Source organism: Trichechus manatus, unplaced genomic scaffold (assembly GCF_000243295.1).
Source record: "Trichechus manatus latirostris isolate Lorelei unplaced genomic scaffold, TriManLat1.0 scaffold00085, whole genome shotgun sequence".
Taxonomy (NCBI): domain Eukaryota; kingdom Metazoa; phylum Chordata; class Mammalia; order Sirenia; family Trichechidae; genus Trichechus; species Trichechus manatus.
Genome location: NW_004444021.1, coordinates 3,936,897 through 3,960,907, shown reverse-complemented (window position 1 = coordinate 3,960,907; position 24,011 = coordinate 3,936,897). Strand labels below are relative to the sequence as shown.

The 24,011-nt window shown below is 34.2% G+C and overlaps 1 protein-coding gene across 1 annotated transcript in view; it reads left to right on the top strand.

The window, feature by feature from the left end:
- Positions 1–24,011, top strand: part of PCLO (piccolo presynaptic cytomatrix protein) — a 381,008-nt gene that overhangs the window by 221,734 nt on the left and 135,263 nt on the right. The window contains exon 7 of the mRNA XM_004381474.2: positions 16,916–19,103. Coding sequence (XP_004381531.1) covers positions 16,916–19,103 — 2,188 coding nt within the window. The remainder of the gene's footprint in view (positions 1–16,915; positions 19,104–24,011) is intronic.

Below are 24,011 nucleotides of genomic sequence, written 5' to 3'. Positions count from 1 at the left end.
CATTGCATCTTCCTGGGAGGAAGTTACAGGAAAACACAGAGGATATGGAAAAATTGCAGTGTTATGTGAACATGCTCCAAGCATTTCATCAGGAGAACAGGATGGAAGAGATTGGTGGAAAAATCGCCCATATGGCAAGAGCGCTGAATATAGAACTTTATGTTAGCGATGTGGAGCAGCTCACAGATCATGAAGACAGAGAATTGACAAATTAGGACTTAAATAGATTTTGAAGGGGAAAGAAACACTGAAGAATAAAGAAATAAAGAGGAAAAGGAAGGAGAGAGGTTGTCAAAAATTACAGTGAAAGTATTAGCTGGACTTTTTTCTAAACTAAATCAGGGGCTTCAGTTGCTTGAAAACATGGACCCAAATGCTGATTGCTTTGCTAAAGTCAGTGGGCAAATTTGGGAATAGTTAGATGTTACTGTGAAATACAGAATATAGAAGTGGATTATTACCACAACTGACAAAATGCCAACGTCGTCCAGCTCTTCTTCATCATTAGAGTAAATTTTTATGATTTTTGTATTTTTTTATGTATATATGTATTAAAATATATCTGGATGATTATATGTAATGTTTCCAACTGCCAAAGACAAATAAAGATCAGATTTCTAAAGATACTGATGATAAAAGACAATAATAATTAAAACTGAAAAAGAAAAAAAAGAAGGAGAAGTCATTGGAAGGGAACCGCATTGTAAGTCAAGGCCTACCTGTATACGATCAGCTGGTGCCAAGGCAATTCAGTGGAGAGGGAATAATAGTATTACATGTGTTTAATAGTAAAATCTTGCCAAAACTATCACCTAACAAATACATATTATTGTGTCATTTCTGCGCTTAGAATCTTCAGTGGCTCTTTTTGACTACTTGGTGAAACCTGAACTTAGCATGGCATTCAAGGCCCTTCATGGTCTAATACATTACTATCTAGCTTTCCTTCCTGATACTGTTTCTCCTTCCATACATACTTGCTTCAATACTTTGCATTAGACGTTGTAGGTCTAGTGTCATATGTGCATCCATGTTTTGATGCCTTTGTCCGTGTGTTCCTACTACCAGGAATTCTTCCCACTATAGACTTGAGTTTCCCACTCAGCATTTAGGACTACCATACAGGTTATTTCCTCAGATGCCTTATATACATCAGCCCAAACCAATATAAAAGCTCTCCTGTCTACACTCTGTAAGAACCACATATAAGCTTGTATTGTAAGATTTATCATGCTGATTTATACGTCTTGGCAAAACATCTTTCTCCTCTTTATGTTATCTATTTTCCTATGCTCTGAAAGCTGCATAAAGGCAGAACAATTAACAGGGGCATTCTTCCTTACATCTCCATGGCCTAGAACATGGTAACTAACATCAGTTTAGTAAATATGTGATGGGTAGATTGACAGAGGGACAAATAGAAGTCACTAATCCCAAATATTTACAGTACACATTTAATGCTAGACTCCTTGACCTGATTTTACAAATACTAGTAATTTCTTTGGATATATCCCCTAGAAATTTAGGGAATTCACATTATGTTTAGAGAACAAGGAAAGATAGTTTGAAAAATATCAGATAAGTGCATTAGGTATTAAGAGTATTGAATATTTTATATGGAAAATTTATTCTGGCATTGCTCTCCTTTCTTCTCATAATTATAATGATTAGCTTTCTTGGAACCTTCAAGTGTAGGCTTGATTTTATGTATCAGATATTAATGAATGAATACATTGTCTTACCATATGCTCATTATCATATATGCTAATGGAGACATTTTTACTGTAGATTATTTTGAATTTTTTTCATTTTTCTTTAAGTCACATTGTACTTAAACTTGAACATTAGCATTGGGCAAACATGGATTCAAGACCCAGGTCTGCCACCTATTAGTGATGTAAGTTTCCCCAAGTTATGTAGTGTCTCTAAAGTTATAAATATCTGAAACCTGGAGGTAATAATAGCTCCTCTTTGATAAAGCTGTGTTGGAGATTTAATAAGATATTGTATATAAAGCTTTTAATTATGCTCAATTTGTAGTAAGATTTTATATACTTTAAATCTTAATCTTTTAATTATCACTATTGAAAGATATATTATTCCTGGTTAAAGGCTATCATATTATATAAAGACTTTGTCAATTTTATTTTCTTCCTTCTATGTCTTCAATCACTTCTCCTTCACTCTTCCTTACCCTCAGACTATATCTTACTGATGGTGCCTTTTCACTCCTAAAAAATATTCTTTCTTAAAACCAAACTACTGTCCTGTATCTCTTGTTTCACCAGGCTGTGAAAATAGTCGGCCCACATTGTTTTTACTTTCTCTAATACCATTTATAGGAGTCCTGGTGGTGCAGTGGTTAAAGCGGTCGGCTGCTAACCAAAAGGCCGGTGGTTCAAACCCACCAGCCACTCCGCGGGAAAAAGATGTGGTGGTCTGCTTCTGTAAGATATCAGCATTGGAAATCCTATGGTCATTTCTACTCGGTCTAATAAGGTCATTATCAGTCAGAATCAACTCAACAGCAGTGGATTTGGTTTTGGGTTTAATATCATTTATTCTTTAACCTAATATAACCACTCTGCTTAAACTGCCTTCCCAAGATCACCAATGACTGTATAATGGTAAGTCCAAAGGATATTCCTCAGTCTCTATCTTTATGACAGCTGTATAGTATGTGTTATGGACAACCAGTTACTTTTTGATTCTACCACCTCTTGTGCTTCGTATATCCTCCAGTTGTTCATCTAAAAATTATCCGGCTTTTTTTCTGTAATTATGTCTAAAATATGCATGTTTCTTGTGCCCATTAATTTCATTACATCACTTTTAACAATATTTTTCATTTTTTACATTATTTGTCCCTTTCTATAAACAGTTTCTTATCTGATTTATCTACTTTTCCTAGCGCTTCATAAATTTTGAAAGAGTGAATCAAACAAAAAAAACCAAACCCGTTGCCATCAATCAAGTCTATTCCGACTCATAGCAGAGCATTACAGAGTAGAACTGCCCCATAGTGTTTCCAAGGAGCAGCTGGTGGATTCCAGCTGCCAACGTTTTCGGTTAGCGGCTGAGCTCTTAATTACTGTGCCACCAGGGCTCCGAATGAATGAATACTGAGCCATGAATAAATAGAAGATAATCTAGAAATTGGAATCATTGATAAAATATAATAAATTTTATTTGTTGCATTAACCCCTTTAGAAGTGTGTATCCATTTGCCAGTGGATTTAGTTAACAAAGATAATATTCTTTTGTCTAAACATTTATTTCAAGGAAACACAAGAAGTATTTGTTGAGCATGTTAATCACAATTCTATGTGATATAGATTAAAATAAAAATTGAAAACCCGTGTATATTATTCAATAATGCTATTCTAAATTGTAAATTTTGACTCTTTTTTTCAAAATTGGTTAGCATGGCTTTCCTATACTCACCCACAAAGAAATACTATAATGCTAACTGAAATAATTAGCCCACTCACATGAGGACTATTTCCACAGAAAGAAAGAAAGAATAATTTCAGTTTTGACACTAAAATTAAAATTAAGGAATTTTCAGGGTTGAAAAATAAATTTAGATAGCTCTTTCCCCATTTTAAATGTTAAAACCATATAAACTTATGGCATTTGTTTAGCCACATTTCTTATCTTCATTGTTCAGGCTTTGGTGTGTATATCCTAGTTAAAAATATACTATGCACTTGAAGACAAATTTAAGAAGTTTACAATTGAACATATTGAAAATACTATTTGGATACAAAAAACTCATTGCCATTAAGTCAATTCCGACTCATAGCGCCTCTATAGGACAGAGTAGAACTGCCCCATAGGGTTTCCAAGGATCACCTAGTGGATTTGAGCTGCCAACCTTCTGATTAGCAGCCAAACTCTTAACCACTACACCAGCAGGGTTTCCGTATATTTGGGTAAGGAAATACAATATAAGTACATGCTGAATAAATATTAATTGGCATATATAAAGATGACATGCAAGAAGAACAAGTAACAAAATTGCAAGTACTTTTGCTAAAGTAAGATTTCCGAGATCATGATGAGAAGAAAGAATAAACAAGATGGGTGGGTAAGTTTTCACCAGATGCTTGAAATCCAGACAAAACTATTTGGATAATGTATAATCGTTAGTAGAGAGATTGGCTTGCAAGAGGGAAACATTAATAGGCTGAGTGTGGTCTTTCAGAAATGGCTTGGAGTAAGGAGCCCCTGTAGAAAGTTGTTTTCATTGTTCCATCATGAAATGATATGACTCTAGACAGAAATCAACTCTGAAAATGTAAAAGCATGAGTGGATATGATGATTACCCTAGAAAAGAATGAGCACCTCTTAGTAATGGATAAAGAGATAATAAACAGATGGATAAAAAGAATAGTGGTTGTTTCATGAAAGACCAAGAATAAGCCAAGGATTATATGTGTGATAACTATATGATATAAATATTAAAAGTGACAGATAAAAACCCCAAAGGCAGTGTACTATCAATTCTAACTTTCTTATGGTCCTGTATCTGCTCTTTAATTATGAGTTTCAGGAAGAATTCATCTTTGACTGAGGTCCTCTAAGTAAAACCACTGCTCTGAGGAGATTTATTATGGAATATGAGTATTCTTCTTGAACATCTATATAAAGTATGTAGTATTTGAAGAAAGTAGTTAACAATCAGAAAAATAATAATAAAACAAGAAAACCTACATATTGTGACCATTTTGTTTAACTATATCAAAAGAAAGCACCATATGAGCAGAATATACTTTGCTCTATTCTTCCGTTTGGGACCTTGGTGGCACGGTGGTTAAGCATTTGGCTGCTAATCAAAAGGTTGGCAGTTCGAATCCACCAGCCACTCCTTGGAAACCCTATGGGGCAGTTCTACTCTACCCTATAGGGTCACTATGAGTCGGAATCTACTCGATGGCAACAGATTTTTTGTTTTGTTTTGTTTTTTCATTTTTCCATTCTTTGGAGTATAGCTATCTGATTTAATGTTAAGATACATAGACAAGCAGATACATATATACACACACATATAAAGTGTTCACCTTAAAAAACTTCTAAGAGGGCTTTCTACAATACTTTATATAGATTTTAGGGAAGAAAAGAAATGAATCTCTTTGGGACTTTCCAGAGAATATAAGGCAGTAAGTGCTGCACAGACTGACATCTCTAATGCTTCTGTCCAGTGAAGTAGAAACTAGTTTTCTGCCTGACTGCTCAACCCAAGAGCAATGACTTTCAGCAAGAAAACAAAACAAATTGGGACAAGAGGCACATTAAGGAAAAGCTTAAAGATGTCTGATGAAATATTGAGTGCCATTTTCACAATATTAATTGGAGAAGACTTTTGTCTATACTACTAGATTTTAAGAAATGACTTTTAAGTGTACAACTTTTAAATATTTTTTTTAAATTTAATTCCTATTCTATTATTATTAACCCAAAACCAAACCCCTTGCTGTCAGGTCGATTCTGACTCATAGCAACCCTATAGGTCAGAATGGAACTACCCCATAGGGTTTCCAAGGAGCTGGTGGCAGATTTGAACTGCTGACCTTTTGGTTAGCAGAGGAGCTCCTAACCACTGTGCCACCAGGGCTCCTCTGTTATTAATAGGGCCCTGTAATTTATTTTATTTTATTTCTTCTGTTTTTTTTTTTTTTTTTTGCTACTGGACTTACAATAATTAGAGAAAAGTTTTTTTAATAATTTCAGTTATACTCGCAAATGGTAAATTCTCTCCTATGGTAGTAGAGATTCAAGACTGTTTATTGGTAAAGGCGTCTACTATTTTTCAGTAATTCTCATTGCAATGATGATACTGTTTATTAAGTCTTTTGGTTCATGGGAATGGTTATTAAACTATTCCACAGTATTCTAGTTAAGACATTTGATGACCCTAACAGTGCCCTATTGCAATGCCTAATGGATTTGAAATGTTTTCTCAGTATTTAAAGTATTTCTCTGTATTTTCCTCTCTCAGTATTTAAACCCTATGGGGTAGTTCCATTCTGACCTATAGGGTTGCTATGAGTGAGTTTTCCATGAGTGTTACCATTTATAATTTCCTTTGCTTTTATCTTTTATTTTCCTTGTATGTCTTCAAGCAATATAAATTCTTGAGTCCTTCCACTAAACATTTTATATGCTTTAGCTCCATATGGGGGTAGAAGTGGGGAATGGAAGAATACTGATAAATATGGGTCTACTTTGGGAAAACATTATTAATCTCATACTGCATAGTATAAACTCCTGAATATTTCTATATTCAACTGTTATTTTGCCTCAAAACTGGAAACTGTTGCTATTGGAGATGGATAGTGGGGTTTGACATTCTGAAGATTTATTATTGTTCTCACTGAAATTTCCGAGTGAAACTCTGCTTCCAGTCAGTTTACAAGGAAGGATATGTAAAGGCATATTTCCCATTTTGCAGCATGCTTGCCTTACAACTTCATCACCATCTTGTACCCTAGCTTCTAAAAGTTAAAGGAATATGTTGGACTATGTTTATAAATTTTTAAGCACTATGTTGTTTGGGGAGGGAGGTCTGCAGATTTTACCTACCTTCCTAATACTTAAGAGGCATAGCTCTGTATAGATGATATTTAAATCATAAAAAGAATGAATAGCCAGGAACAAAGTAGAAACAAAGTCAAAGAGCAGTATTGTGTGTGTGTGTGTGTGTGTGTACTAGTCTTCTTACCAAAACAAGGAGAATACTTAAAATAATATTCAAAATAAATGCAGGCTCTAGATTAGGAAAGTTCAAGCTCTAGATTAGGAAAGTTCAAGTAGGGTGAGAGAATTCTGTTCTGCTGCTCAATTAAAGGGAAGGGACTGTGTCTTATTCATAGTTATAACTCAGTATTTAGAAGAGTAAAAATTACATTAGTGTCTATTCCTGTCCTGTTGCCATCGGGTCGATTCGGACTCATAGTAACTGTATAGGACAGAGTAGAACTGTCCCATAGTGTTTCCAAGGAGCTGCTGCTGGATTAGAACTGCCGACCTTTTGGCTAGCAGTCAAGCTCTTAACCACTGTGCCACTAGGGCTCCACATAAGTGTCTGTCTTAGTCATCTAGAGCTGCTGTAACAGAAATACCACAAGTGGATGGTTTTAACAAAGAGAAGTTTATTCTCTCATAGTCCAGTAGGCTACAAGTCCAAATTCAGGGCGTCAGCTCCAGAAAAAAGCTTTCTCTCTCTATCGTCTCTGGAGGAAGGTCCTTGTGATGTATCAGTCTTCCTTTGGCCTAGGAGCATCTCTGCACAGGAACCTCAGATCCAAAGGATGCACTCCGCTCCCAGTACTGCTTTCTTGGTGGTATGAGGTTCCCATGTGTCTCTGCTCGCTTCTCTCTTTTATATCTCAAAAGAGACTGCATTAAGACAGTAATCTTGTCAACCTCATCAATATAACCTCATAAGGAGATCACATATAATCTCATTATAGTGATAGAGTTTACAACACATAAGGAAATCACATCAGATAACACAATCATACAATACTGGGAATCCTGACCCAGCCAAGCTGACAGATATTTTTGGGGGACACAACTCAATCCATGACAGTGTCTATTGCTTGTTAAAAATGTTCTGAATTACTGTTTTTTCACTGAGCTATCAAATAGTTTTTTGTGGCTCTAATTCTTTTTGCTAAATTATTTTCAAGATGTAAGGAGTTTCTTGATTTTAAAATTGGACCTAGCTATTCGATGAATCTCCCTTAGAGATTCAAGTATTTAATTTCTCAAACTAAATAATTGTCTTCTCCTTTTAAGGTTATAATCTCTTTTTAACTACACCACTGGTCCTTCTTTTAAACTTAGAGTAATAGGCAACTTTTAATTAATTACACAATTTTCCAGTCAGACTGATAATTCTTTACTTTCTGACTTTGCCATAGATACTGCAGCTAGGGAAAATTTCCTATAATTTTTATGGGCTTAGGCTACAAAGATTAATTTTTCTACACAAAATGCATTCATTCTCATAATTGTAGACACCTTTATCCTCTCCCTCACCCTCTGTCGTCGAGTCAATTCCAACTCATATCCACCCTATAGGCAGAGTAGAACTGCCCCATAGGGTTTTCAAGGCTGTTAGTCTTTACAGAAGCAATCTGCCAGATCATTCTCTCATAGAGTGTCTGGAGGTTTCAAACCACTGACTTTTTGGTTAGCAGCCAGACGCTTTAACCACTCTGCCACCAGCACTCCTGTCCCTCCTCCTAGTTCTCTAATAAAACTATATTTAAAAAAAACAAAAAAACAACAACCTGGTTGAATATCTTTTGAATATTAAGTCACCTTAATTCAATAGTGATAATTAACCTATGCAATAAGGGATCAATTTTAGAGCCATAAAACAAACTTACAATCAAGGCAAAATATCTTGTGCATTTCTATTTCTATTAATTTACTCGGATGTTTAGCAAAGCCTAGAATGTGTATTTTTCTTTCACCTAGTTCTCTTTTTCAAGGCACCACTCAGTTCCCAGTTCCCCTAAGAAGCCTGCTTTTGCCCTTTCAGACTAAAGCACTATGATATAACAGTCTAATGTTTTCTTCATCTGTAGAGATATTGAATAACAATAGATCAAGGATTTCTTTCTGAAGACATTATCCAGTATGTTCCCTTACATCAGTGGTTCTCTAGTAGGGGCTATTTGCCTAACAGGGACATATGGCAATATTTTATTGACATGAGTGGGGAGAGGTGCTGCTGACATGTAGTGAGTAGAGACCAGAGGTGCCATTAAACATCATACAATGCACAAAACTGCCTCCCCCAGCAACAAAGAATTATCTGGTCCAAACTGTCAATGGTGCTGAGGTTGAGAAACCCTGCCCTGCATTGATACTGGGCCATAAATAGCCGTGGACTTCGTGTGGATCTCTAACAAATTAAATGACCCCTTACCATTCTTATGGCCAAAACTATGTTGAGGACTGTGTCATGGGACAGAAAAAAATGCTCTGCTAAAGCCCTGCTAGATTATATCTATTGCTTCCAAATTATCTACCTGGACTGTCACATTATCACTGAAGGAAATTAAATTCGGCTGTCACAGTTTCTTTTTCACAAAGCCACACTGATTGCTACACAGTACACTGCATTGCAAGTCATTGTCAGTGATGGCACATTTAGTCTGATGGTTTGCCCTGCTATTTCACATGGTATTGGAATTAATTTGACCAATATTTAATAACCAGGGTTGCCCTTTCCATCTGTAAAAGAAGAAAATGGATGAATCGAGATTTTAATAGAGATACAGCTTTCAAGCTGTCCTCACTGCCCCCATTCTATACGTTTTACTTGCTCTTCCGCTTTTCCTCTCTCTGCTTTGCATAGAACACTGTCTGGATATATTTTCATCTCTCAGGTATTAATATACCACTAGACTCAGATTAAACCAGATTATCCTTAGAATTTCCCTGAAATTTTACATCGCATTCTGTTTCCTCCACTTAGAAAATATTCTCCTGTTGAAATTCTATCCATTCTTCAAGACCTAGGCCTTTATGTCTTTCATAATCCATCCTTCCTTCCTTCCCCAAGCTGAAAATAAAGACTTCTTCCTCAGGGTCGCGGTGTACGCTGTTTATATATTCCTCTAACTCACCTGCTGCCTTGTTTTCTAGATGATCATTATCTTTTAAGAAATTATGTTTTCTCTAGAAGATTATATGGTCTTTGTATGTACCACAGTACTTTTTTATTAATAAATCTTTGTGGAATTATACTGTTTGAAAGTGAATCCACATCTTCATCACTTAAAAATAAAGGGCCTTCCTTCATAAAAATCTTCCTACTTAACGGAAAGAACACACTTAAAAATACAAGATATTATCATGATGAACATGAACGGCAGATATGTCTTTCTATATTATGAAAATGAAAAATATATTTCTGTGTCTCTAGTGGTAGAATGTTGACACTGAGAGCTATTGAGCAAAAGACTTAGTTTCTTCCTACAGAAACATCCTAAAAAGTATTCCTGTTTAATGAGTTCTTTGAGGGCAAGGTTGTTTCCCTTTCTATATCACGCCTCTGAGCTCTGTCCGTGTGGTATCTAGATCAATGCATTTTACAATCATACTTAGCAACTACATGAATAAATTAGTAAATAGAATTTTGCCATATTGTATATAGTAATCAATGAATAATTCTATTCTAGCATCTATAATTTTAAACAATATCCCCTATGTATTTTTAGCTAGCTCAACTTTTTGAAAAAGTAGGAATTCTTCTTTTTCATTCTTAGATTGAATTTAGACTGTTTTTACAATCAGATAATGCACATACATATATTTAAAATCCTTAGGATAGTGTGCACATATACCCCAGCCACTGTTTTCTTTTTTAATTAATATCCCTGGCACCCCAGAACAAGGAAAAAATTCCTTTCTTTGCCATATAATTTTCATAGTATAAATGGATTTCTCTGAGAAGAATGTTGTTTAAGTAACTGGACAGTAGAACTTATCCTGGAGGTCATTTTCCTCTTATCCCAATTACCACCTTGTTGTTGCAATCTGTAATTAGCTATTCTTCTAATCCTGCCTCAACCTCCATTCAATTGTTAGGACTTTCTGTTCCTTTCCCTTTTTCTGCTCTTTGCACAGCTATTTTAAAATATTTTTAAAGTTTTTATATATAGTACAATAGTCTTCTTAGAATAAGGGCACCAGATCTATCTAAAAGCAACTTTTATTAAGTGCTTTGTCTTAGTTACTTTGTGCTGCCTTAACAGAAATACTACAAGTGGGTGGCTTTAAAGAACAGAAATTTCTCTTCTCATAGTCCAAGAGTCTAGAAGTCTGAATTCAGGTTGTGACTCTAGAAAGAGGTCCTTTCTCATCTATTTCAGCTTCTAGTAACTGCCAGGAGTTCCTGGATGGTGTAAAAAGTTAATGTGCTCAGCTACTAACTGGAAGGCTGACATTTCAAGTCCACCCACAGGAACCTCAGAAGAAAGGCCTGGTGACTATTTCTGAAAAAATCAGCCATTGAAAACTCTGACATAGATGGGGTCATTAGGAGTCAGAATCAACTTGACAACAACTGATTTACTAGCTGCTAATGATCCTTGGTATCCCTCTGTGTGTGTCTCTACGTCTATTCTGCTGTTTTTATAACTCAGAAGTGATTAGATTTAGGACCCACCCTACCTCATTAATGACCTCATTCATATAACAAAAGAAAAACCCCTATTTCCAAACAGGTACAGGAGTTAGGATTTTCATACATACTTTGGAGGAACACAATCCAATCCATAATGCCCTCCATCAAGAAAAACCTTATTATACATGCAGTCCCCAGGTTCTGAACATCCAACTTACAGACAGCTCATACTTAAGAATGGACTGCCATAATGAGTTAAATACAATGATCTGTAATAATGAATGCACGCACTACTTTGTGATGCTCATGAAAACATTATGAGGTTTAGAAGTGTTTTATGTGCATACAAAGGTAAAATATATACTTTATGCTAAGACAAAAATTTGACTAACACTAAATAATAACCATATATACCTGTTCCAACTTACCTACAAATTCAACTTAAAGACAGACTTATGAATGGATCTCGTTTGTAATCTGGGGTCTGTATGTACACCAAGATTTTTTGTTGTTGTTGCTATCTTGTCACAACTAATCATGGATCCCCACTATGTCACCCCTAATCATGATAAGCTGTCTTTTATATATCTTTTGATCTTTTCTAAGTAATTGTATTGATTTGTTTTGATCATCTGCTTTTGGATTATGAACTCTCTTATTTTACATTATATTGATTGAATTGGAATTAAATGTAGTATTGTAAGTTGGTGAGCTATCACTTCAAATTCTCTATTATATTTCTAGCTGTTGTCTTAAGTGATATCAATCAATCCTTAAATAAAGTACGCACACACACACTTGAAATTTTAATCTATGTACTTTAGTGGTTCTACAGTTTGGGTTTTCTAAGTATAAAAATGCCCATTAAAATGCTTTGATCAGAGTAAGCACTTAATGAATATCTCTTTAAGTGAGTAAATAGTTATATATATTTTAGGGAGAATAGCTGAGAAAACAGTGTGCTGTGGAGACAAATTCTTGAGTGATGATATTTAAAATTTAACCAGAGATGATGAAGTACAACTCTATCAAACTTAATGAAGTTCTGAAGGTCTGAATGCTATTGCATTCTCCTTCTCACATTCTCCTTCATTGTTTAAAGCCTTTTGTTTTCTCTCAACTAGAGAGTAACTCTGTTTGAGGACTTCTCAGTGGGCACTCCACATATGCTAGAAAAATCTTCTTTAGATCAGAGGTTTCAAACTGTCTGTGAAACCCAAAGCCTTGGATTCTTTGGCCTGAACAGTGTTTTGGAGGCATTTGAATAAGACACAACAGTTTTAAAATACAGATTTCCTACTTCTTTTAAAAAACCAGATCATACATCATTAAAGCTTTATTTATTTATTCGTGGCAGCGGTCTTCTGGAGTAGATCTTGACATATCAGACAAACTCTCAGCTCTACACATCCACCTCCATTTTGTCTGTTGTTGTTATGTACTATCAAGTCAATTCCAACTTATAGCAACACTTTAGGACAGAGTGGAACTGTCGCATAGGGTTTCCTAGGCTGAAATCTTTATGGGAACAGATCTCCAAGTCTTTTCTTTCGGGAAGAAATTGGCAGGTTTTGAACTGCTCACCTTTCGGTTAGCAGCCAAGAGCTTAACCATTGCACCACCAGGGTTCCTCCATTTTCTCTAATCTCACATTAAACTGTCTCACCCATGTGTTACCTATCTGGAGCCCTGATGGCATAGTGGTTAAGAGCTCATCTGCTAACCAAAAGGTCGACAGGTTCGAATCCACCTCCACCAGCTGCTCCTTGGAAACCCTACAGGGCAGTTCTGCTCTGACCTACAGGGTCACTATGATTCAGAATCAACTCGATGGCAACAGGTTTGGGTTTTTTTTTTATTTTGATGTAGTCTAGATAATACTCCATTTTCATCCTCAATTAGAACTTACCTAAAGTGGCCTGTGTTTTATCACTACCGATTTAAATAAAACCACTGAAAATATTGTCATAGTCCAAACAACTTCCTAATGATAGAAAGTTCGAGTCCGAAAGAAGCCCACCTTAGAAGTTATTTATGGTATTGGAAGTCAGTTCTTTTTAAATTGCAACTAGAATAAATTCTATATTGTAGTTACCTGTAAGGCAGTCCTGCAGCTCTTGTGTTTGGAAGATAAAAACAAAAAAGTGGACAAATACTGATTAAATGCTGTTCTTATTGTTATATACTCTTATGTGTCACATCTAACCTACCTATTTATAACAGGGTGTGGAACCCCTACTAAGTATTTGCATTTCTAACAAGTTTCTGCTGAGAATTTACATTTCCACCCCAGATACACTGAATCGGAATCTACATTGTAACAAAATTTCCAGGTGATTCTTATGTATAACTTCCTGGGAATTTGTGAGAAATGCAAATTCTAAGCAGGGAACTTGTTAGAAATTCAAATTCTTATCAGGGGTTTGAACCAGAATGAACTGGTTCAAAGCCCTAATTTATAAATCTTGCACCATGATGCAAAGTTATTCATAAGAAAAAAAATGACTTAAGCAAAATTTCTATTTGGTATCTTCCCCTCTTTGTTCCATATCATGGGCTTCTTAGCCTTCATTTCTCACCCTTTCTGATAGGTTCAGAATGTAACCTTTTTGCTAAGCCAGGTCTTGATATTTGAACTACTATGAGAATCTACCAATCCTTAATTAGAATATGTTAAAAAAGTAATTGTTATCCATATGAAGGCAAAATATACTCATATTCCTAGAAGTATTTATAAAATTTTTAAGAAGATTTTGTATTGCAAGATGCCAATAGATGCCAGCCGAGTAATAATCTAAGTGTTATTATTAACTGTTATTTATGAGAGATGCAAAATAATTTTTCGTTGAAGAAATAAATGAATGAATGGACTTAATTGAAGGATGTCTTAATTTTCCAAGGATAAAGTTAATTTTAACATTTACTTCTATGGAATTTTATGGCCTAGAAATCAAATGTATTTGATTGTTTTGTTTTGTTTTTCTTTTTATTAAAGTTATTTTCTTTATATTCTTCATGACCAATACACCTCGGAAAATACAATTTATTTTGGACAGTTAGTAAGAAGGCTTTCCCTTCAGCAAGACATGCATACCTACTTTAATCTTTCTAATAGGATGCTGTAATAGAAAGGATGCCTTTATAGCAAAGCACCTGTTGTCACTTAAGAGGGATTAGGATATCTTTTCAATTGAAAACACATTTTTAGAACACTTCCATGACAGTGCCAGATTAAGCCTCCTTCATTAAGATTATAAATCTGAAAATGGGGGACTGACTTTATTAGAAACTAAGTTTGAAAACTGTGCTATTTTCTCTTTGATTCCTTCGATTTTTGGCAGAGGCTGCAGGTTAAAATATTGAGAATCAAATCAGCTTTGTTGTGATACAGAATTGAGAGTAAAATCAGCTTTATTGTTATATAGAATTACTCAGCAGATAGTTTTATTGAAAACAGAAACTCTGTGCCTTGGTCATTTTGGGACCAATGATTTCAACTAGAATAGTCAATTAGGGTACATCCCATTGAGGTATTTGGTACAACATTGAAGGAAAATTTATAGATAGATAGATTGATAGATTGATTGATAGATTGATCGATAGATCGATCAATAGATTAGAAAGATATATCTGGGTCAAAAACTAGACTAACCTCTTGTATTAACTGATTTACTTAGACAAACCAATAATAATATTAAAATTAATATTAACCTTTTTTTATAGATAATAATACAAAGGCCCAGGGAATTTACACAATTTGCCAAAGTTCTCACAGTTCATAAGGAAACAACCAGGATTGAAACTCTAGAGAGTGTGACCCAAGAGCCTGAGCTTTTAATCACTATGTTACACTGCCTTTCATTCATGAAGGATATAGTGGAGACCTTGACACATCTCTGACTACTTCTATAGTCTGGTTAAAAACTACTGTGTTATCAGATATAAGTAGAGAAGAGGAAAACTATTTAGATTTTTGGAGACTGCATGATCAGCTAGGCTAACTCTGTGACTTCCATCTACCAGCCAGCTTTTTCTATTGCTTCTATGATTCGTATTCTTGTCTCACAAAATATTAATTAACAAGTCGTGGATCATTAAATATCTGCAAAATGGGGGATAATTCAAGAAATTTTTAATACCTGGAAGGCTTCTTTAGTCTAGTACTTTATGAAAAATTGTTAAGATTGCATAAGTCTACTTTCTTGAATGAAGAGTTTTAACAGATTAAAAAAACCAAACCAAGCCCACTGCTGTCAAGTCAATTCTGACTCATAGTGACCCTGTAAGACAGAGTAGAACTCCCCCATAGGGTTTCCAAGGCTGTAAATCTTTACAGAATCAGACTGCCACATCTTTCTCCTGTGGAGCAGCTAGTGGGTTCTACTGCTGACCTTTCAGTTAGCAGCCAAGCGCTTAACCACTGTGCCACCAAAACCAAACCAAACCCATTGCTGTTGACTGGATTCTGATTCATAGTGACCTTATAGGACAGAGCAGAACTGCCCCCACAGTGTTTCCAAGGAGCCGCTGGTAGATTCGAACTGCTGACCTTTTGGTTAGCAGACAAGCTGTTAACGACTAACAGACAAACATAGTTAAATTAGGCAAAAAATGCAGACCAGTATGAACTATATTAACAAGAACTGATATCAATCTCTATTTTTCATTAACAATTACTCTTAATGCAATAAATAGTCTTTGTTGTGGTTCCTCATAGTTTTTTCTCTAAGATTTCAGATATACTCTCATTCCAAACAGTGAACTCTTGGAATTGCACTTCCTAATTCAGAACCTTTAAACATAGTCATGACAAGTCTTTATTTTACCCTTTCATTTCTTCATTCTATAATTCAAAAAAATATTTATACTGCTTTGTTCAGATACAGTATTTTTAAATTAATTTTCAAAATTTACTTGTGCATTCCCCAAATTTCTTCTTTTTATCTCTTTTTGCTTCATTCCATATTTAGATTATCTGTCTTGTGTGCTTTCTCTCCGCCAAGATGAGTATTTAGTTGTATAATAATTGATGGGTGTTTTTAACTTCTGGTGAGAAAGAGAGTTCTTACTTTGAAAGGTGTTTATATTATGCAATATCATAACACTTCCAAGGTAACATAATTAAGCAATTTTTTATTAAACCATTTTAAAACCTCAATCATGAACACTTTAAATTTTAAAGTTAATAAATATTAATAAAAACTCTTATGCATATATCAAATATACTAAATACATGTAAGGGAAAAGAAATAGTGAGTTATTGTCAGCCTCTGATGGAACACTGTTATATTGAAAGGACTGAAAAAGGTATTGTAGAAATTTGTTTTTAAATAGAAAACTTGTATATCTTTGTTAGTATTTTGGAAAAAGATTAATTAAGAATAGTATTATGAAGTCTTGTTTTTAGTTTTATTTCTACTTTATTATAGTCAGTTTACATTCAAAAGTATGGGATAAAGTATTAATGTTTTTAAAAATAAACATTTTTAGAAAATTTGAAATATGGATTTATCAAAAAATTATAGTTTTCTAATGTTGCAGATGTTATAATAATAAACATTTTATCAAGAAAGGAAAAATTATTTTTCAATTAATTGCATTTGTGACCAATACATGAAATTATACAATAATTTTTATTTTAATATGTTGTGATAGCTAAATATATATATGAAATCCTTTTTATTTGAATATAAATTATAAAGCCTTTTTTGTCTTTTATTTTTTCGCCTTGATAATAATGTACTATTTTGTTTACTGAATTATAGACGAAAGGTTCCCAAACCATGACATCCTCTGGTACCCAAAAAAAAGTTAAGAGAACTCTGCCAAATCCACCTCCTGAGGAGACTTCCACGGGAGCTCAGTCTACATACAGCGCAATGGGAACTGCCTCTAGAAGAAGGATCTGTAGAACCAACACAATGGCACGAGCCAAGATTCTCCAGGATATAGACAGGGAGCTTGATCTAGTGGAGAGGGAATCGGCAAAGCTTAGAAAGAAACAAGCGGAACTCGATGAGGAAGAAAAGGAGATTGATGCCAAACTACGGTACTTGGAAATGGGCATTAATAGGAGGAAAGAGGCATTACTAAAGGAGAGAGAAAAGAGAGAGCGAGCCTACCTCCAGGGAGTAGCTGAGGATCGTGATTACATGTCTGACAGTGAAGTGAGCAGCGCCAGGCCAACCCGAATAGAAAGTCAGCATGGCTTAGAACGACCTAGAACTGCTCCTCAAACTGAATTCAGCCAGTTTATACCACCACAAACCGAACCAGAATCTCAACTAGTTCCTCCTACAAGTCCTTATACACAATACCAGTACTCTTCCCCAGCTCTTCCTACCCAAGCACCGACTCCATACACTCAACAATCCCATTTTCAACAACAAACTTTGTACCATCAGCAAGTTTCACCTTATCAGACTCAGCCAGCCTTTCAAGCTGTTGCAACAATGTCCTTCACACCTCAAGCTCAACCTACACCAACCCCACAACCTTCTTATCAGTTACCATCACAGATGATGGTGATACAACAAAAGCCACGGCAAACCACATTATATTTGGAGCCCAAGATAACTTCAAACTATGAGGTGATTCGTAACCAACCCCTGATGATAGCACCTGTTTCTACTGATAAAACATATGCTGTTTCCCACCTTAGCAGTAAGTACAATAGTTTAGACTTGAGAATAGGTTTGGAAGAAAGAAGTAGCATGGCAAGCAGTCCAATATCAAGCATATCTGCTGATTCTTTCTATGCAGATATTGACCATCACACTCCACGAAATTATGTCCTAATTGATGACATTGGAGAGATAACCAAAGGAACAGCAGCGTTAAGCACTGCATTTAGCCTTCATGAAAAGGATCTGTCAAAAACAGACCATCTCCTAAGAACCACTGAAACACGTAGGTCACAAGAAGTAACAGATTTCCTAGCACCATTACAGACTTCCTCCAGATTGCACAGTTATGTGAAAGCAGAGGAAGACGCAATGGAGGATCCTTATGAGTTAAAACTTCTGAAACATCAGATTAAACAAGAATTCCGTAGAGGAGCAGAGAGCTTAGATCACCTTGCTGGCCTTTCCCATTATTACCATGCTGATACTAGCTATAGACACTTTCCAAAATCTGAAAAATACAGCATCAGTAGACTCACACTTGAAAAACAAGCAGCAAAACAACTACCAGCAGCCATACTTTATCAAAAGCAGTCAAAACATAAGAAATCATTAATTGACCCTAAAATGTCAAAATTTTCACCTATTCAAGAAAGTAGAGACCTTGAACCTGATTATTCAAGCTATATGACTTCTAGCACTTCATCTATTGGTGGCATTTCTTCCAGGGCAAGGCTTCTTCAAGATGATATTACTTTTGGTCTCAGAAAAAATATTACAGACCAACAAAAATTTATGGGATCATCCCTTGGGTCAGGACTGAGCACATTAGGAAGTACCATACGGTCAGCTCTGCAGGATGAAGCAGATAAGCCATACAGTAGTGGCAGCAGGTCCAGACCTTCCTCCAGACCTTCCTCTGTCTATGGGCTTGATTTATCACTTAAAAGAGATTCTTCCAGCTCTTCCTTAAGACTAAAAGCTCAAGAGGCGGAAGCTCTAGATGTTTCCTTTAGTCATGCATCATCCTCTGGCAGAACTAAGCCTACTAGTTTGCCAATTAGCCAGAGTAGAGGAAGAATACCAATTGTGGCCCAGAACTCAGAAGAAGAAAGTCCACTGAGTCCTGTTGGCCAACCAATGGGAATGGCCAGGGCTGCAGCGGGACCTCTACCACCAATATCTGCAGACACCAGGGATCAGTTTGGATCAAGTCACTCATTGCCTGAAGTTCAGCAACATATGAGAGAAGAATCACGGACTAGAGGCTATGACCGTGACATAGCGTTCATCATGGATGACTTCCAGCATGCCATGTCAGATAGTGAAGGTAAATTGGGCCTCAAATTACCTTGTTACTCTCGAAACTCAAACTCTTATTTTTTTGCATGTTTTATTTTCCTTCTCCAAGGATGTATTCTACTTTTCTTGGTGCGTCTTTTGCATGTTTACTTCAATTTTATTTCTTGTAAATGGAAATTTTGTTTTGTGTATAGATTTTGTAGCATGTTTTTCTTTATTTCTTTTTAGTTTACTCTTTTATTGTTCCGTTTCTTGGTTGTTTGCTTGATTTGTTTGGTATCCAGTTTTCTAAAACCATTATCAAATAATTTTGTCAATAAAATATGGTCATCCTTTAAATCCATAGTTGGGAAGTTTTTCATTGTATGTTTTCTTTTGTTTTTTAAAATGAATTTTGAAAGTTATCGATCAGTTTCTTTTAGTTTGTGAGATTATTAAGGTTTTGTACCATTAAATATTATTCTGCTATATTTTGTAATATAAATTATTTATGTAATTTTTATGAGATCAGTGATAGTTAATTCAATGAATATTCTCTTTTTTGAGAACTCTTGGAAAAATCTTTGATTTTAGTATAATGCAGAATTTTTCAAATATGCTTAAATAAAAGGTTTTTAGTTTATCTCCTTCACATTATAAACACTGTAATTATCAAGGTTTCACATTTTGCCTAACATGCTAGAAAGCTTAGCACTAAATATGGTTTTGAAAATAATCTTATGAGTATGTATGAAACATTCTTTATATTTTAAAATTGAAAATTTGAAAACTGCATTTATGAGTTTAACAATTTGAATTGAAACATCCTGTTGTACCCATTTAGCCTTTTCCCTGACTGTGTTTTTTCGCATCATCTCATTTTCTTTTACCTAAAATTTTGTTTGTTTTTCATATTGAAGAAGTGCTTTAAGACAAATACAGACTTAAGTAAAACCTGGTTTAAAGAAGATTTTTTGTTTATCCGTTTAATTATATAGAATGAGGAAAGATTTTAGGAAATTATCTAGTCCAAGTCTAATTTTAAAAAAGAGGGAAGAGTGTCAGAGGGGGTGTGAAGAGCCTTGCCCATGCCGAGAGGACTCATAGTGACTTTTGGTCCTTTTTGTTTGTTTTTCCCTGGGTGGCTTACACTGGAATGTATGTGTGATTGGAGTCCTGTAAATAAAACTTTTCTGATCAATTAAAAAGCATAATTACTTCATGCCATTGGAGACTCTAAAGCACTAATCTAACATAAGCATCTCTCCTTTCAAATCTGACATCTTCCCTGGGGACTCACAGGAAAATGTATGTTTTCATAAAAAGGGTTTTCTCTGTGTCTGTATCTAGACACACATGATCTTAGAACTTCAGATCTAGAGTTGGACAAGACTTAACTAATCACTGGATCTTGAGGAGTGCAAACTACTATTCCTTTTGAAATTCTAATAGACTAGTCACTTTCTTGTTTGTTTTCTTCTCTACAGGCTATTGGGTTGACCATTTTTATTGACAACTAGACAGTTATATAAAACAATCAGTTTGATTATTTTTTTACTGAACCAATGGTTTAAATAAATCGACATGATTAAACTAATTAAGATATTATGTGGAAACAGCCTTTATCTTTTTTCTTTGTCTTTTACAATGCACATTTTACAAACATTTTATACATATAAAATAACTGTTGAAGAAGAATAAGAAGGCTCTTCAGTAATCAATCATATATGTATAATAACACAATAAGACAAAAACTCTACAGGGGAGGGATATGACAAAACTAAACATCTAAAGGCTGTGTGTTTGTGATAAGCATGTATCTGGAGAGAATTTGACAAACTCAGTTATTCATCACAGATGTTTTGTCAACATGATGCCGGACATATAGATGTTTCTAGATATCCCAGTATGTGGCATTTATTTACATATAACCATATAAACATGATTGAATATTTTTCACTTATATGTTTGGATAATGAGTACTTATAGTCATCAAAGACCACATGAAAAAAATTGTTTGATGAAAGAAATTATGAAAGATCATACAATACACAAAATTATGACATGTTTTAAAATGTTGGAAAAAGTAAACAGTTAAAATAAAATTTTAAAAATAATTTTTAAATAATTTTAAAAATTAAGCAAATAAATTTGTTCATAAAGATAGGTTAATATAGAATTAGACAAATGACAACTGTAACAAACTGAATTATATGTGATATGTGTGTGAATTGTAGTGATTATCTTTAAAAGATGTATGTCATAAAATGTTATATATTTTCTTTGCTTTTATTTTATGTAAACATTTATTTTTTTTCTGGTCAGCAATGGTCTACTTTTCTTTTGACTCTTGGATTTGTTGGTTAATTGGGGGAAAAGTAGAAACTGTTTTTCTCAGTTATGTAATTTTTGGCATTTATGAACTAATGGAATATTTGTTTTTATGTTTTTTTACAAATATTTACAAAAATATATGCTGTATCTGTATATGAATCATGCTAAAATAGCTTTGAACAGTATAACATTCCAACAGGTTATTTAGTACCATGTAGACAAAACAAATTTAACTGACTTGAAATTGTTTGTTGTGTGCTTTCTCTGCATTTGATCAAACTCTAGGTTATAGACTGTAAGTCATTTTTCAGATGTATTCTATATGACTCTAATAAACTTTGAAATATCCCAGTCAAAGTAAAATCTAGGCAAACATAATTTACATTGCTTAATATTTATGGCCACCACCTTGAAATCCACAACTTGATATCTATGCTTGGGTGATTGATGTAAATACAGAGAGGGAGGTCTTTATTCAGGGTCAGATTGGAGGAAAGTCTGCTATAATTAAACAATCTCTACAACCATAAATCTTTTGTGGAAAACATTCTTCCAAAATATTCTCCATGCATTTAAAAAGAATCAATATATACAAAATATTTTTTTAAAAATATTTTAGCCAATATTTGATACTGAGGAGAATTAAACTGTTGATGTAACTGTTGACAGTGAACAATGTTATGCCCCCAAAATACCTTAGTTGTATTTCACATTTGAGAATTTTAAAAAATACTATCAGCTTAAAAAAAAGGAAATTTTATTCTCTGGCAAATTTTTTAAAGTAATTTGAAAATATTTTTATTTCTATGAAATTCAAGTTTTAAAACACGGCAGATCAGACAAATGCAGTCATAAACAATTAGCATTCATGTAATACTCATTCTAAATGATGAAGACAGAGTTGAATAGAAAATCAGATTTTGCATTTAGGAAAGTTAAATATTCAAGTGAAATCATACATTAAATTATCCAGGATGTCCATTTATTCAAGTCAGAATAGTTTTCTTTTTTTCTTTTCATGAGAAATATAAAATAAAAATATATAAGAAATAAGATAAAATAATGTTAGTTGTGATTGGGGATATTCCAATAAGTTTTTAGACTGAAGATTAAATAATGGATTTTGTTTATATTTACTGATTGAATTTTTATTACACTAAATTTTTTTTCATTAAGTTTAGTCACTTGATGTCAGATTAAGACTGTAGAAAACATAATATTGAATACATTGTGAGAAAAGGTTTTTAAGGGACAAATTGATATTTATTGAAAAATATGCTTATCATGATTAGGATATTAACTTATTTATCTAGTTTTATTCACTCAACAAATATTTATTGAATGCTATGCCATGTGCAAGGTGTTGTTTTTAGTGTTGAGGGAGGAAAAAACAAAAACAAAGAAGATAGAAGGTTTGCCCTTGAGCAGCTTAGAGTCTAATAGGGGAGATCAGATAAGTACATATGGAACCACAAACCAGGTATGTTTGTATTTCCTCAAATTTAAGACAGACTAAACTTTGACACGTCATCTATCAACCCATGTTTATCAAGGGAAAACTCTGCAGTTAATTAGCAAAATTGACCAACGTCACAGGAGGTATTGAGGTAAGTAGTGGAGTATATGCTGTGGGTTTTCCAGCCCTGCCAGCAAAAAAATAATGGAAACGGCCTGGGGAAAAATCTAGAGAGGTGGATTTGGAAGAAAACAGAATCAAGCATTTATACAGAGAAAGAAGAGAATGAAAACTATAATGGGATAGAGAAGAGAAACTTGATAATACGACATTGTGGAAGCTAGAGTCTCAAGAAAGCTTAAGGTCAGCAGGATCATCAACCAGTCTTTCAAGATGAACCCTTGAGAAAGGGCTACTCCATTGCAATTTAGGGAGTAATGAGGTATTTCCAGAAACTATTAATTACCCTTTACAAGAAATAAAGCAAATTTTAATAAATCAATTCTATATATTAAGTAAAATATAATTTTTAGTCATTATATAATTGCATTAAAAAGCCTCAGAAGATGCTAAGAACTGAATGGGATGAATAATTTAAAATAATAATTGTATACTTTGTATATGGTTTGCATTTTTTTGAAAAATATTTTATGATGTCAGTTTGTTCATCACACTATAAGTTTAAAAATCAGTTTAATTAATCCTTCAGTTCAATTCCTAATTCAGTGATCGCTTCAGAATATTTTTCTATTTTGATTAAAAAATTCTAATAGATACGTTTTTAGCATTAGATTACCAGATGCTCCTCTTAGAAATTTTTTTTTTTTCTTTTTTTGTTTTCACAAAATGCCAGCATGATGTTCAAAGCCAGCAGCTACTTAATGGATACTGGGTTGATATGATATTTTCCCTACACTTGGAGTGGTAGAGCGTGAGGAAGTGTGAAGAGGTCGGAGCTGATGGGCTGAGATTGAATAGAATGACTCTTGTGAGGAATATTCACTGTTTATTATTTAATCGTTCACTTATTTCTTTATTCATTCATCAGACCTTTTGGAGCACATCCTATGTGCTAAAGATTATGCTAAGCCCTGCATATATGAAGCAACTTTGAAGTCTGAAGAAAATCATGGAAGTTTTATATGTATATATATATATATATATATA